Source organism: Mesoplodon bidens (genome assembly GCF_964165515.1).
Source record: "Mesoplodon bidens genome assembly, chromosome: 15".
NCBI classification, from domain to species: domain Eukaryota; kingdom Metazoa; phylum Chordata; class Mammalia; order Artiodactyla; family Ziphiidae; genus Mesoplodon; species Mesoplodon bidens.
In genome coordinates, this window is record NC_138171.1 from 71,812,314 (window position 1) to 71,828,734 (window position 16,421).

General features: G+C 53.0%; 1 protein-coding gene across 1 annotated transcript; it reads left to right on the forward strand.

Annotated features, from left to right (window-relative positions):
* The first annotated feature begins 4,257 nt into the window (after window positions 1-4,257).
* On the forward strand, window positions 4,258-7,276 carry NXT1 (nuclear transport factor 2 like export factor 1). Its single transcript, XM_081255555.1, has 2 exons — window positions 4,258-4,570; window positions 6,610-7,276. The coding sequence occupies exon 2, from the start codon at window positions 6,669-6,671 to the stop codon at window positions 7,089-7,091; it is 423 nt and encodes a 140-aa protein (XP_081111681.1). The 5' UTR covers window positions 4,258-4,570; window positions 6,610-6,668; the 3' UTR covers window positions 7,092-7,276.
* The last annotated feature ends 9,145 nt before the right edge of the window (window positions 7,277-16,421 follow it).

Consider the following 16,421-nt stretch of genomic DNA (forward strand, 5'->3'; position numbering starts at 1 on the left):
CATGCCCCCTCCAGGCTCATCACCCTCCCAGCCTCCTCCTTCTGGGTGTTCTTCAACCCAGAAGCTCTCAGAACCCCGTCCTTGTGGGGTTTTTTTTTTAAATTTAATTTTATTTATTTTTACACAGTAGGTTCTTGTTAGTTGTCTATTTTATACATATTAGTGTATATATGTCAATCCCAATCTCCCAATTCATCCCACCACCACCACCACCCCTTTCCCCCCTTGGTGTCCATACGTTTGTTCTCTACATCTGTGTCTCTATTTCTGCCTTGCAAATCGGTTCATCTGTACCCTTTTTCTAGGTTCCACGTACACGCGTTACCTTTGGGATTTTTATGGGGGCTTCATTACACAGGTACAATTGGTTAATCTTTGGTCATTGGTGATTGAACTCAACCTCCAAGCCCCTCACCTCCTCAGAGATCCAGGCATGGGTCTGAAAGTTCTAGCCTTTAATCCTCTCATCACCTGATTGGTTCTTCTACAAACCAGCCCCACCCTTAGGTGTGGTCCCCAAAGTCACCTCATTAACACAACAAAAGACAACTTTATTGCTCTTATCACTTAGGAAATTCCAAGGGTTTTCGGAGTTCTATGCCAGAAAGGGGATGCAGACCCAATCTGTACTTTTTATTGTAAATCACAGTATCATACCCGCCCTGTCTCAATGGCCCTCTTCCCCAGCAATGCTCCCACACCTCCCAAATCTACAATCTGCACTGAATCTCTGCTCTGGATCTGCCACACACCAGCAATTCATACGCAACATTCAGGGATGCTGCCGAGAAGCAGAGAAATCAGACGGCCCTGAGAGTTCAGTCGGCGAGGCACTGACTGGCGCAGACAGGGGCCACGTCATCCTTAAGAGAAACGAGGCTCGGGCCAGCCCGGCTATGATCTATCAGCCAAGTGGGAAACACTGAAGCAGGGTGGGAAAGCTCACAGGGCAAATGTGGGTGGTGCTGCTGGAAGGAGCTGTGCTCATGGGACTCTGTCTGGTCCCCCTGGTGACACGTTCCCTGCTGGGAACGCAGACCCTTGGGATCATATCGTCCACTGCCTCTCCTTGTTCTGGTCACTGCTCCAGAGCCGGCGCACCCCACCCACACCATCCACATTGCTGTGGCTCCCACCTACCCTGCTCACACGAGAACGTGCTAGTCTCAAAGCAGGGAGGGGTGTTCCAGCCCCTGGGACGCTGGCTCTGGCTGCAGATGAACAAATCTCCCTCTCAGGGCTTGATTTTCGAGATGAGGAGGGAGCCGGCCTCGGACTGCGGGCAGTTCCTCGAGGCCGTGTCCCAGTGGAAGACCTGGTAGGGTCTTCAGGGTCCCTTAACAGCAAGTGGCCCACCCAGGTCATACAGGTGTAAGTTAAAAAGGGAGGTCCTGGGCTGGAGGCTCTCCTGGGGCCTCAGGACAGGGCCTCAGCGGGGCTCCGAGGGTGCTGCACAACAGACCACAGGAGCCTCGGTGCATAACCAGGCAACGACCATTTATTTGCTCAGGAATCTGAGATCCATTGGGGCAGGGCTTGGCAGGGAGGCTCATTTCTGCCCTGAGCCACACCAGCACTGGCAGCCCGACCAGGACTGGAGGGTCTATTTCCAAGGCAGCCCCCTGCCCCACTGCTGGCTATTGGGGCAGCTCAGCTGCTTCCTCCCTGGGGTGTGTGTACGTGCGTGTGTGAGTGTGTGTGTGAGTGTGTAGGTGTGTGCACACGTACCTCACTCCAGCTGCCCTTCTCCGTCCCTCCCTCTCTCTTGCTCACATCTCCCCTCTGGGCTCCGGCCACAGCTCAGCTCCTAAGTTAACGAGCCTCCGTTCTCCCTGCCTTCCCAGAATCTCCCCTAAAAGTCTCGTCCCAAGTGACCTTCCAGAAATGCAGCCCCAGCTCACCCTGGTCCAGCAGCAGCTCAGATGATTCCTCTAAGGCAGGGGAAAAAACAACACATGATTGTTTTGGAGGCAACGTGTTGGAGGGACAACTGCCCAGCCATCACCGTAGACCCCCGAAGATAAGCTCCAAGTCACGCAGCCCCTCGCAGCAAACAAACGTCATCAGATACCGCACCACAGAAGTACGCTGACAACTCGGAAAGCTCGGCCCTGTGTTCACAGACCCAAAGATCCCCGCCCGTCTTCAGAGCTTCCAGCAGCTCAGCCTATCTGACCAGCTGAGTCCCTGGAGAGACTCCACGAGGCAAATGGGTCATTGGTTCCACAGCTGCTCAAGCCAGGCTCATCTTCCAGAAGGCGCCCATGTGATTTGGTGACAAATCCTACCAATTTGTCAGTACACTTGTCCCAAGTTTACAAGCCAGTTGTTGGGCTTCCCTGGTGGCGCAGTGGTTGAGAGTCTGCCTGCCAATGCCGGGGACACGGGTTCGTGCCCCGGTCCGGGAAGATCCCACATGCCACGGAGCGGCTGGGCCCGTGAGCCATGGCCGCTGAGCCTGCACGTCCGGAGCCTGTGCTCCGCAACGGGAGAGGCCACAGCAGTGAGAGGCCCGCGTACTGCAAAAAATAAATAAATAAAAGCCAGTTGTTGGAAGGATTGTTGGCAAATAAGGAAGCTGCTGTCGATGCAAAATGTCAAAATACACCAACGTTTCCTGGATGCTTGCTTTGTGCTCAGCCCTGGGCTAAGCGCTGACCACAGCCTCCTCCATTAGCTCCTCACATCAACCCGAGGAAATGATGGCATTACTATCCCTCTTCTATAGGTGAGGCACTGAGCCTCAGGTAGGTTAACTCACTTGCACAATCACTCTGCTAGTGCACTCTGCTAGTACACTAATTAACTTACAAATACGTTTGTTTATGCCCAATTTTTAATAGTATTAAAAAATAAAGGGAATTTACTGGCTCTTGAAATTAGAAAGTCTAAACTTCAGAGTTGATTTGGTTCCCAACAGTCATCAAACTCTTGATTTCTCCCCATCTCTCCGGTCTGCCTCATGGTACAAGGGCGCCCCCCTCAGCGTGGCAAGATGGCTGCAGCAGCACACATCACATGTCCAGGAGAAAGACAAACATCATCTTTTCCAAAATCCCCTGGCAAACTCCTTCTCTAGGCTCAGTAGCCCTAAACAGGCATCCCACCACTCCAGAATTGTGCCCTTGGAGCCAGCGGTGTCTCTAACCTCCCAAACTCAAGGACCACAGGGGGAGTAAAAAACAGGCTTGCTTCCAAGAGCAATGGATTAAATGTTAGAGAGGAGTCATCACAACTAGAATGTTGTGGAGCAATGAATTGAACCCAGCCCTGTCTGTTCATTCAAACGGTATTTATCGCGCCCTTGCTGTGGGTCAGGCACAATTTAGATGCTGGAGCCACACATCTGAAAGCTTCCTGCCCTCCCATCCTCCCGCTGCTGGTTCTGCTGCCTCAGGCTTAAAGCCTTGTGTTTTCACCAGAACCTGGCGCTGGATTAATGTCCTCCTAACCAGCTTTTCTAGGACTGAAGTGGCTCTGTGACTCCAGGCTGTCATTTAACTTCTGTCTCTCGGCCTCCTCGTCTATAAAATCAGGAATAATGATACCTCCCCCGAAGCTATGAGAACGAAATGACAAGAGCTTATATGGGAAACATAAGGAAACTTAAAAGCAGTGCGACATCCAACCCAGTGGACATGTAGGTCAACTCTCAATTTTCATTCTAGAGATTCGGAGTTTTGTACATTAAACTCCAATTTCACTGGCTCGGGCTTTGTAAAGTGTGAATACGGCTCCAAAGATGCGAGTTCAATTCACCTTTCTACTTAGCCTGCAACTTATTTGTTTATAATCCACACTTTTCATTGGGGGCGGAGGGGTCGCCTATATGGAAGAGCCCACACAGTTTCTAAACTTGTCCTGAACACTGAGAGCAAGCTTTCCCTTAGGAAAGCAGGCAAAGGTGCGCCCTAGCGTAGCCAAGTTGGGGGTAACACACACACTCCGAAAACGCGGCGCCATCAATAAACCTTCCATGCCCGGCGGCTTTCGCGCACCCGCGAGACAGCCCCGCCCCGAGAGTCGGGGACGGGACTTGCGAAGTTTCGCCCAATCAGAGGCCCCACCTAACGTCGGGCCGGAGTCGGTGACCCAGATTGACCAATGAAGATTCGAGCACGGATTTGCCGTGGTCTTCTGGGAAAGCGTCTCTCCCGGAAGCCGCCTCGCCTCTGACACACCTGGGCGGTGCTAGCCTGCGGTCCGCCGTCCCACTGGCTGGCACAGCTGCCCGTCACGGGGCGGGGGCGAAGGCCGTGTACTCGCGTCTGAGCGGACTGGCGGGCCGCGCGCGGGAGCCCGCTGAGGCGCCGACCGGATCAGGCGGTTGCTGGGAGGAAGGGGTTCGTTGGAGGCAGCTTTTACTGGGCCGCCTCGGGCGAGCAGCGGAGGAGCGCGGAGCCTCGGCGGGCCCGGCCCAAAAGTCCTCTGTGCCGCGGCCCGCGTGACCGGAGCCGCCCACGCCGACCTGCGCCGACCAGGGTCGTTTCGCCCACGCCTACCCAGCTGACTGAGGCCCACGCTGTCCGGTGCTGACTAGGGCCGCCGCCCCGCTGTCACTCCCGTGCAGGTAGGTCCCCCACGCAGGTCGGTGCCCCCCACTCAGGTAGGTAACCCCCACCCAGCGCAGGTAGGTGCCCTCCGGGCAGGTAGGTAACCCCGTGCAGGTGAGTGCCCCCTGCTCAAGTAGGTGACCCGCGCGCAGATGGATGACCCCCGCGTAGGTAGGTGACCCCCGCAAGTAGGTGACTCCGTGCAGGTAAGTGCCCCCTGCTCAAGTAGGTGACCCCCGCGTAGGTCGGTACCACCCAGCGCAGGTAGGTGGCCCCCGCGTGGTGGGGATGCCGGCTGGTCCCGCAGCGGGTCTTGGGCCGGTCGCAGCCCCGCAGGAGCGACCTCTCTCCCTGCGGACGCCCGGGCGGGCAGCTGGTTGAGCTGCGTTCGGGAGGCGGAGGCCCGAGGTGCTGGGGAATCGCGTGGACGCCGGTTGATGGGGAGTCCAGCGAGGGAGACGGGCCCGCAGCGGGAAATGGCAAACTGCTGTCCTGGAACCTTGAGCCCCAGACTGGACCCTAGAAGGGCAGGAGCCAGTGAGAGGACCGCGTCGTCCCGGCAACAATTTCTTGTAGTGACAGATCAGGGGTGTGACCTCCATCCACACGTAAGTTTTCTTTTCTCATTAGTGAAGTTGTTACAGTAACACCCTTATCCGTTCTCGGTGACCATTAAAGGACGTGGTGTACGAATGTAAAGCACTAGGAAATAGGAGCTTGGAGTGAGTGTTTGCGAGGCTGGACTTGAGGTCCCCGAGGGGGTGGCAGGACCCCGCATCAGCGCTGGGCACCCAGCGCTGCTTTCTAGGTGGGAGCTCCCGCCCAGCCTGGCTAGTTCTCTGCTGGAGGCTCAGGCCTACACCTTCCTCCGCCCTTAAGAGTGCCTGACTCCTTCCCAACCCTGCCTGGGATCTTTTATCTCTTTCATAAGATGATTTTTTTTTTAAGGTTGTTGAAATTTAAAAAAATATTCAGTATTTAAGTTTGTAAATCTAAACCCATCCACTATTTTAGTAATGTTGTCCTGTGTTGGATTTTTGTTTAGTGAAATATTTTAATCGTGCAAAAAAGAATACAGCTATAATAGCTGTACCATACCCTGAGAAAAGGTAATAATAATTTTTCTATGTGCTTTTGGACCTTTTTTTAAGGAAATGTGACATTTTGGCTACAGTTGCAATTCTAACTTGCTGCCACCACCCCGAACCCCATAGAATTTCTTCCATCTGGCCTGTCTTTCCTTGGCTCACAGGGCTCCCCTGTGCTCCCAGGAGCTCGGCACGAGCTTAGCTTCTCATTCCAGTCAGCACCAGCTTAGCTTCTTAGAGCCCGTCATGAGGACTGTGGCCACCATGTTGGTCCCGTCCTGTCCTCATGGCATTTGTTCTCTTACCCTCTTAGGAAACCTGCCTCCTCCCTCACAGACCGTGTAGGTGAGCTGAGGATAGACTGATTGGCCTTTGTTGGGCCACTGTTCCCTTCCCCAGGGTGCAGCGTCTTTACCCGCTTCTGTAATTTTTTTTTTTTTTTTTTTTTTTTTTGGCCGCACTGCACGGTATGTGGGATTTTAGTTCCCCGACCAGGGATTGAGCCCGTGCCCCCTGCAGTGGAAGCTTGGAGCCCTAACCACTGGACCGCCAGGAAAGTCCCTTTACCCTCTCCTCTAGGGCAGTCACAGCTGTTCCATGCTTCCAGGAAAAAGTGGCCTTCCACTATCAGATGTACTATAGCTTATAAAACGAAACCGTTAAAATTCATAGTAATAGCTACCACTGCGGACCATGTGGGTCTCAGGCTTTTTAACTAAGCACGAGGTGTACACGGCTTCTTTTCATCCAACATTGCTGTTATGCACAGCTGGGAATGGTCCCGTTTAAAGTTTAAAGAGCGAACTGAGGCCTAGTCAGACCAGGCGTCAGCAACAGTGTGCGCCTAGAATCATCTCTCCACCATGTGTAGTTGTTCTGCCACCAGCAGAGGAGGAGGAGTATTCGTTTGTCCGGCAGGATGGGCAATGTCCTTCACACAGGGTCTCTCCCACCTTCCTGCCCCACAGCCCGGCTCCCCCAGGTACAGGAAGCACCTGGGTGGAGGCCTTCCTCAGCGGGGCCAGAGATGGCGTCTGTGGACTTCAAGACCTACGTGGACCAGGCCTGCCGCGCCGCTGAGGAGTTCGTGAACGTGTACTACACCACCATGGACAAGAGGCGGCGGCTGCTGTCCCGCCTGTACATGGGCACGGCCACCTTGGTGTGGAACGGCAACGCCGTCTCGGGACAAGAGTCCTTGAGTGAGTTTTTTGAGATGCTGCCTTCCAGTGAGTTCCAAATCAACGTGGTAGACTGCCAGCCCGTTCACGATGAAGCCACCCCGAGCCAGACCACGGTCCTCGTGGTGATCTGTGGGACAGTGAAGTTTGAGGGCAACAAACAGCGGGACTTCAACCAGAACTTCATCCTGACAGCCCAGGCCTCGCCCAGCAACACGGTGTGGAAGATTGCCAGCGACTGCTTCCGGTTCCAGGACTGGGCCTGCTAGTGGCGTGGGGAGACACCCCCAGACTGAACCCTGTGCTCCCTCGCGTCCCAGGGGCCCTTTTCTCGGCGTACACTTGTTTGTCATAGCTGCTTTTTCAAAGTAGTAAAATTCTCTATTTTTCTACTTGCCCAGTAGAGACCCTGTCTCTGAAAATGCTGACGAATAAAACGATAATATGAATGTTGCTTCTTTTCCCCTCGCCTGATGTGTTTGGTAGGTTTTGGGGAGGGGGAGCAAGAGAAGGAGGGTTAAAGGCGCCAAGCTCAGCAGAAGGCACTGCAGGGGCTGAGGTCCAGGGCCGAGCACCTGCCCCAGGCACAGGTGTGCACACAGGTGTACGGGAGCCGGGCTCACAGCCTGCACACACAGGAATCCGTTGGGACACTTTGAAAAATCACCAGGCTGCACATCCCAGACCAACTACTTCTGAATAACTGAGGGTGGGGCTGGCATTGGCATTTTACAGAAACAACCTAGCTGTCCATTAGGACACTTTAGAGCACATCAGAATCCCCTGACGAGGTGCTGGGCCCTCCCTTAGCACCTGCGCTGGGAGTTACATGGATGAGAACAGGTGAGATACCTGGAGTTAGCTAATAATTGCTTGTAAGTGAAGCAGCTACATTGACTACTCCCTTACAAAGAGAAGGAGGAGAACTGCTTTTAAGAGGAAGAAGTACTGAGGTGGGGCTGGGGGGCATCAGAATTGGATGCTGGTTTTATCGACCCTGAGGACCAACCCTGACTGCATTTCTCCAAAGTAAAGAGAAGAAAACTAGAAGTTTCCATCATCCTTTGGTTAATAGATGAGATCTTGTGGACACGTGGCTTCCCCAGGTAAATCTGTGACAAAAGGTTGGGCTAGGGGTGTGGGTTAGGATTAGGAATGGGGGAATTTGATGTGTAGGCTGCACAGATAGCAGGGACCTCTAGCCTCGGGCTGTGGCGTCCACTGGGGATGGCTGGGCAAGGTGGGCATTGCTGCTGTGTCGGGAAGGATCTCCCTCCCCTCTGATAGAGCAAAAGGGGCCTGACCCTGGGGATTGGACGGAGAGCTGGTGGGACAGGAACAGGGCAGGAGGCAGGACAGAGGCTGCTGTACGGGGGGCAGCTTGTACTTAAGGGCAAGCCCTGGTCAGTTTCCCTGGCTGAGATGCAGGCCTGAGCCTGGAGCTCTGCCTGGGGATTGTCTCGGGCGCTGGGTGATTGGGCCCCTGGGAGAGGCTAAGAGGAAGGTGGACATGGTCCTCAGGATTCATAGAGTTGCTAGGGGAGCAAGAGCCCCCCCAAGAGCAGGAGGTCCATTCTCCAAGGCCAGATCTCAGCAGTGTTGGGGGCCTCAGAAAACCCACTCCAGTGCCCCAGGAGAGAAAAGATCCCAGGTTCAGAGACAGCCAACTCCTCTTACAGAATGCTCACTTCCAAAGGCTCATGACTGAGAAACTCAGGGGTGACGGAGGTGGGCACAGGGGGCCAGAGGGGCTCCAGCCCGGCTGAGGGGGTCCAGGCACAGAGCCTTCTAACACTTGAGGCTTCGTGGGTATTTAGGTGAATGCAGGGCTGTCTTAACTACAAGTGAGCACGTGTCATCAGGGTGTCCCCACCAAAGGGCATAAACTGCCCTGACCCCAACCCACTGAGAGCTCGGTCAGACATCACTTGCTCTGTGGGTGGACCAAGCACCCTGGTTTGCCCAGGACTGGGGCTTCCCAGATGAGGCCATCAATGCTATGATCAAGAAAGTTCCAGGAAAACTGGAACTAGCTGGTTACCCTACCCTCAGCCCAATTTCTGCCATAGACTAGTAAACTCTAAACAGTACGGTGGCTTCTAGAAATAGGCGAGGAGCGAAGCGGGGTGGGCCCATTAGTGCTGGGAGCAGGAGGGCATCAGGCTGGCCCACTGGGGCTGGTGAGCGGACATGTCCCCCAGCCACTTGAAGTGTGGCTCGTGTGACTGGGATACTGGGTTTATATTTTATTCTAGTTAATTTCAACTTGAATAACCATGGTGCTTGGTCCCTACTGTACTGGTGCAGAGATAAAGAGGAATGCTGGTCCGGAGACAGGTGGCTGGGAACCCGGAAATGAGTGTGGCCGGGGCCTAGGCGCAGGCCCAGGTGACAGAGGGGACATGTGCCCCTTCTTAGCTGGAATGGGCCTCAGAACTGACCAGGTTGACATGAAGCACAGATCCCCGCTGCCGTCTCCTAAGGAGAGAATTTTGTCCTGCCCATCAGGAGGCGAGGCCAGAAAGACCTTGTTCCTCGATTTCCCAAGCACATCAGTGTTACTGAACTCAGCTCCAGATGCCCAATGCTTGAAAATCAATACTCAAGAGGGAAGTGTTGGTAGAAATGGAAAATGTTGTTTTGATCAGAAAGATGGCAATCTGGGGAGAAGGCAGACTCGTGTCCTGGAAATCCACCTCTAAAGATGCTGCTCCGCCATGAAACGTTTTTTTTTAATTCTTTTTTTTAAATTATTTTTTATTTACTTATTTATTATTATTATTTTTTTTTTTGCGGAACGCGGGCCTCTCACTGCTGTCCGCTCCGGACGCGCAGGCTCAGCGGCCATGGCTCACGGGCCCAGCCGCTCCGCAGCATATGGGATCTTCCCGGACCGGGACACAAACCCGCGTCCCCTGCATCGGCAGGCGGACTCTCAACCACTGCGCCACCAGGGAAGCCCTTATTTACTTATTTTTTTGGCTGCGTTGGGTCTTTGTTGCTGTGCGTGGGCATTCTCTAGTTGCAGCGAGCGGGGGATATTATTCGTTGCGGTGCACAGGCTTCTCATCGCGGTGGCTTCTCTTGTTGCGGAGCATGGGCTCTAGGTGCACGGGCTTCAGTAGTTGTGGCACGTGGGCTCAGTAGTTGTATCACACCAGCTCTAGAGCGCAGGCTCAGTAGTTATGGCACATGGGCTTAGTTGCTCTGCGGCATGTGGGATCTTCCTGGACCAGGGATCAAACCCGCGTCCCCTGCATTGGCAGGCAGATTCTTAACCACTGCACCACCAGGGAAGTCCCTGCCGTGAAAGTTTTAAAGGGAAAAGGGGACGTAATGTCAGTTAATCATGGAGCTAGGGTATCAGACTCGTAGCCATCTCCCACAGTGTGCAGGCTTGTCAACTCCTCATGATCTTTACTTTTTATTTAAAAAAATTTATTTGGCCGCACCATGCAGCTGGCAGGATCTTAGCTCCTCGACCAGGGATGTAACCCAGGCCCCGGCAGTGAAAGTGCCAAGTCCTAACCACTGGACCACCAAGGGATTCCCAATGTGATCTTCTTTAGATGCTGTCTTGTTCACAGTTTATTTGTGCCATTACTGAGGGGAAGTTAGGGAATAGATCTGTACACCTGTTAATTATTCTTCATTTTTATTTCTTTGATCTACGGAAAGAACCAACAGGTTAGGCAAGGTACGGTGTGATCAGAATTCGATAGGTGTGCTAGGGCAGGAGATGAGTAGAGCATGGGGGCGCCTAGTTTAAGTTTAGTGACAATATAGCTTTGCTAAAGTGACAAGACAAAAGGGTGCCCCTTCGGAGAGCTCTTTCCTGCCAAAAGCTGCTTACATCAGGATCTCACCTGCTTCCTCCTTGAAATGAGGCACAAGATGGGCTTGAAACTTCTCCGGGAAAACCCCCTAAAGTAAATATAGATGCAACTTGGATCCAGACATGAAGACACTCCCTGCCTGTCCTCTGCCACCGTCCTGCTTGCGGCCTCGCAATTACTGTTGAGTTGTCGCCTCCCGGTTCGGAGAGGCAGGTGTGACGGGATGGGTCAGTCGGCTTATTTACTGTGACTTGTATGAAGTGTGAACACTGCCTTCTAAGGCCAGGTGGGAGGGGAAAGGACACGGCTTTAGCCTGAATCTCCTGCTTTAACCTGAAGATGAGCTATTTCACGGTCCCTGTAAGGAATGGTGTGCACGTATGTGTGTGTGCACACCTGCTGCAGCTCTTCTTGCGCTCCTCTCCTGCAGGCCCAGCCAAGGCAACTGGGACCTCCCCTCCCACCAGGTGTCCCCTCCCTCAAACACTCCCCCAGCCAACCCCAAACACACAAGCCTGTTGTGGTTTTATTCAGAATTTCAGAACCAGGGCCTTCTATAGCGCAAAGAAAAAGATTGTTAAAAGCTAGCATTCAGGCCTGCACTTCAGCACAGCAGGGGCTCGCAGCCCCGCAGAAGGGGGCTTGAAAAGAAGAGGCAGACCTGTCCGTGATACGAATATGAAACAGTCTTTGAGTTTCTTTGGTAGTCAGAAAAGTAAATTCAAACACTTTGTGGAATGTTGACAACAGTTGTCACAGGCAGCAAGAACAACATCCCAAGAACTGCTCAAGGTACTTTTCAACCTCATTTTACAGATGAGGAAACTGCTTTGTGTTTTTTGTTTTGTTTTTTTTTTAAAGATTCCATATAGGCTTGCTCTGTTTGCACGGACTTTCTGGAAGGATTGGCAAAAACGTAAGGACAGCTGTCCTTAGGGTTTGGGTTCTAGGGTTTTAACGTGGAGACAAGGCATTTGCTGCCGAATGTCCTTGGACTTCATTTTTTATACAGTGCGCCCATCTTGTTTTTTAAATTAAAAGCTCACCTAAGAATCAGGACTCTGTTTTCGCAGCCAGAAGTAAGGGGTATTCAAGTTGCGGGCACCTCGAGGAGTGGCCTTTCCCCCCCCCCGAGTGGCCGACCTGTGCCTGACCTGACCAGTGAAGTCTCCAAGTAGATGCTGCTTTGAAACATCCTGAGTTCTCGCAAAAATGGATGTTTTAAACATTTAAAAATCACCACCTAGGCTTGTGAGAAGTTAGTGTAAAGTCCGGATATTTTGCCCAAATTGAAGGCAGGTGAAGACGTGCCAAAACTCACTCTTGATGGATCCCCAGCTGCCCTAATACACTTGGCCTGACCCACCGGAACCTGACCTCGCGGTGGACCGCACAGCCGAGACCGCGGAAGAAAACCTCGCCCGACCTGCCGCCGCGACGCCGCCCAGAGGGTTGGAGGGAAGGCCGGGCTCACCCACCCAAACCGCGCGACCAGCAACCCGAGGCCTGGACGCAGGAGCTGCCTCCGTGCGTCCGCCTGCCACTAAGGCGCGCTTCCGGGCGCACGCAAGGCGGCTGACATCATCATCAGGCGACGGCCCAGGACCAATCGGAAGATTGACTGTGACAATCTGAGATTATGCCAGCCAGTGGGCGGTGAGTATCTCGGAATCTGAGGCCCCAGCCCCGCCCCTCCTCAGCGTCGGGTGGGCGGGGCGGCCGCCGGGGGGCGGGGCACAGCTTCTCCGCCCCTCCCTGGGCAGTTTAGAATTTGATGTGGTGAGTTCCTTCCAGTCTGGTTCTATAGATTTGCTTTTAAATCAGATCATTTCCTGGGTAAAATAGCGTACCTTCTTTATTCATTATAATATAGTGAGCATTGCATCAAACAATTCAACATTTTTCCAGCTTTAAGTTTAATTGACACATTGTCTATCTTTAAAGTGTACATGATGATTTGATAAACATATACATTGTGGAATGATTACCACAAGTTCCATTAAACATTTTTTTAAATGTGCATGGATATATTATAAATTATTCAGTTGTCTCCTTTTGGGCGAGTAGATGGTTTCCAAATTTTCACTAACATAATTACCTGAAAGTTGTTCACTCCACTTCCTCAGGATGGCTACAGGGTGTTACTTGGAGATAAACATCTATTCCAACTGCCCCTGAGATTGCATTTCCCATGCAAACTTCTGCGACATCACAGATTATGTTTAACTTCGGGTCAATTTGTTGTATTCATTGGTTTATCATTGCTTTTTATAGTATTCTCTTGTCCCTGCCATGTGTACACGTTTGTGAGTTGTCTTTGTTCTTTGTTAGTTTTGCATTGGGCTGTTGGTGTTTTTTCCCTTGTTTTCCAAAGCTTCTTTGAATAGCCTGATGTACTTCCTACCTTGGAACCTGATCAGGTAGCATTTCTAAAGGGAACTGAAGATAAAACTTGTAATAATCATATCCAGTTTCTTCACTTGGTCAATCACTAAAGCTATTATGACCCTAAATAAAGAAGTCCTTTCAGCACTGAACGCTAACTAGCTTGGGCAGAACACAGAATCCTGGCTGCTCTTTTCCACATATGCTGCTTCTACGTCTACTTGACTTCTAACACATTCTAAATACTTCGTGTGCTCTTTTAAACACTTAGACAGGATCCTTGTTAGTGGCAAAGTAAGACTGCAGTGGTGTTACGTTTTATATGAAATTGTCCTATAAAAAGCGGTACATCACCTATTTTGACATTCTGTGTTGAAGCAAAGTTGATTTCAAAGCATTTGTGGCCAGATTAAGTTTATCCAAATGTGATGCTCATGATAAGAGGATATATGTATTTTTAAAACATGTATGTTTTTATGGAATCTGAACTCTTTCCAAAAATAAGGTGCTATTTGTTCGTATGTTTCCCATCTCATATCATGAATTATCATATAGGCTATTCTTAGAGGAGACATTTTATTTGGGCTCACATCCTGAAGACTGAGGACTATTTTTTGAAACTATTTAGGGTTTTAATAAATATCATGCTGAAGACACTGTGTATGTGTAAAAATCCCTTGCTTAAAATTGTTTCAGTCCATCTGTGAGGATGTGGAGAAGTTGGAACCCTTGTGCACTGCTGGTGGAAATGGAAAATGGTGCAGCTGCTATGGAAAACAGATATGGTAAACACAGAATTACCATATGATCCAGCAATTTTACTTCTAGATACATATCCAAAAGAAATGAAAGCAGGGGCTCAGATACTTGTACACCAGTATTCATAGCGGCCACTGGCAGACCCGTGCCCAGGCCCGGGCCCCGGAGAGCTCGGAGATGAGAGATGGAAGTGACGCGGCCAGGCAAGCAGTAGGCCTAGATTCCTAGGCTTTTTTTTTTTTTTTTTTTGCAGTACGCGGGCCTCTCACTGTTGTGGCCTCTCCCGTGGCGGAGCACAGGCTCCGGACACACAGGCTCACGGGCCCAGCCGCTCCGCGGCATGTGGGATCTTCCCGGACCGGGGCACGATCCCGTGTCCCCTGCATCGGTAGGCAGACTCTCAACCACTGCGCCACCAGGGAAGCCCATAGATCCCTGGGCTTTTGTGAGAAGTCCTCCCATGTCCCCCCAGCATCTTAGAAACCACAACTTCTCAGTGTTCACTTTTGGACTCATGCAAACCAGACATGGAATTTCTAGGAGCTATTTAATCACACCCTCTCTAGTTCCCTTTGACGTTTACCTGATCTGACAGGGGACAGCTCTGTTTTGCTGTAGCTGGGGAGGCATGTGGTCTGCACAGAGCTGAGCAGTGGAGGTTGTACCTTGGCTCTGTCTTGCTCCCTGTGTGATCTTGGGTAAGTTGGCTAACCTCCCTGTGCCTCAGTCTCATCTGTATAATGAGGGTAATAATACTACCCCCCACACACAGAGTTTTGTGAGAAGTGACTAATACCAGTAACTGGGGGTGGGTAGTAGTGACACACCTTCTGTAACCATCAAGCACATTCCGTTCTTATTATCCTGAGACTTGGGACCAGTTTGGGGAAAGTTGCAGGGAGGAGATCCATTTGCAGGAGGAAGTCGGGGCCCAAGGGAGGGAGGGCAGGAGAGTCCTAGGCTGGAGAACGACTAAATTCAGCGTGTGTACCTGGGGCTGAGCCCGGCCTCCAGGAACTGGGATGGCTTCTGGAAATCCTCCTGAGATGGGGAGCGACAGCAGGATCCACTTCTGGGTGCACCTGGAGGTAGGAAGAGCCCATAGGTGTGTGAGGAGTGCAGGGCTGTTCTGTAACCAGCAGAGTCCTGCCGTGTTTTTTAGCTGCAGCAGAAAGTAGAGATTGTATGGGTTTGTACAAATCAGAAGCCAGAAAGTAGGGCGGGAAAGACGGTAGAACTGCTTTGTCCTGTTTGGGCTCCATTGTGAACAGCGGCCGACCCACTTCCCCAAGGTCTGGCTTGTGCACTGACTACACCCAGGGAGGTCAGGTGGGCACAGTGCCAGGTGTCACCGTAGGTGGCAGGCAGGGCGGGTGGCATGTGCCCTGCGTGGAAGAGGAGCCAGGCCCAGGCAAGCTGAGCACCATCCTCTGCCACATGGCCTCCAGGCTTCCTGGCCCCGGGCTCCTTCTACCAGTGACACTGGGTCCATCAGGGCAAGGCCTCCCACTCTGTGGAAGCGCTTATAGCCCTAAACACAGACGCTGAAGGATGGTAAGTACAGTTATTTTCAAATGCTCCCTTTCCTCCCCCGCTGACAGCATGGAAAAGAGGCTGCTGCCCGAGACCTCCTTGCCTGGACCCTCTCACCCCGGCCCTGCTCCCCGTGTCCACACTGCATTCCAGCCGCTTCAGGCAGATGCTTTACAGGTTATGACAGAGACAGTAAGAGAGGGGCTGTTCTAGATCAGGGGTCCCTAATCCCCAGACCGTGGACCACTGCTGGTCTACGGCCTGTTAGGAACCTGGCCGCACAGCAGGAGGTGAGCAGCGGGCAAAGCTGCATATGCAGCTCCTCATCGCTCACGTTACTGCCTGAACCATCACCCCCCCACCACCAAAAAAAAACTGTCTTCCAAAAAAACTGTCTCATTTCTGGACGTTGTCTACACTGCATAAACTGAACCAGAAGACACCGGATGAGAGATCGGCCCAGGGTCCGCTGGGCGTTTGAGAGAAATGAGGACAAACGGAGGCTCGGAGTAGCGACGTGAAGCCTCTGGGACGCGAGGGCCCGTACCCTGGGGTCGCCGGCGAACGGCCGGCGGCGTGCACACACCCGGGAGCGGCGGCCGGAGCCCGAGGCTCGGAGGCTCTCGGAGCACAGACGGCCTCCGGTTCAGCTCCTGACTGCCCGCCCGCCTGCCGCGTGCCCAGAACGAACTCAGCCGCCGACTCTGCAAGGCACCGCTGGGGATCCAACAACCGCTTCTTCCGGCACAGGGAAGCGCCGCGCCCTCTCCCCAAGCCGCGCCCTCTCCTGCAACCTCCTCCCGCCGCCCCGCCCCCTCCTGCCTCCTCCAGCGCCCCGCCCCTCCACCTCCCTGCCCTCTCTCTCCGCCCCGCTCCTCCAGGGGCTCCACCCCATCCGGCGACCCGCCCACCTGCTGTACTGCCTATGGGCTGGAGCCGGGGAGGGACCCACGCGAGACGGTGTGCGTGCCCCGCAGGTCACGTGACTTTCGGGGTGGGCCAGCCCTGCCCCCGCCGGGTAGCGAGAAGCGCAGAGCCGCCGGCATAGTGTTCTACGCGGGCGCAGACCGTGGTTCGCGGCGGGTG

Excerpts from the sequence above, each read along its gene's own strand:
- NXT1 (XM_081255555.1), top strand. The coding sequence starts at position 6,669 with ATGGCGTCTGTGGACTTCAAGACCTACGTGGACCAGGCCTGCCGCGCC.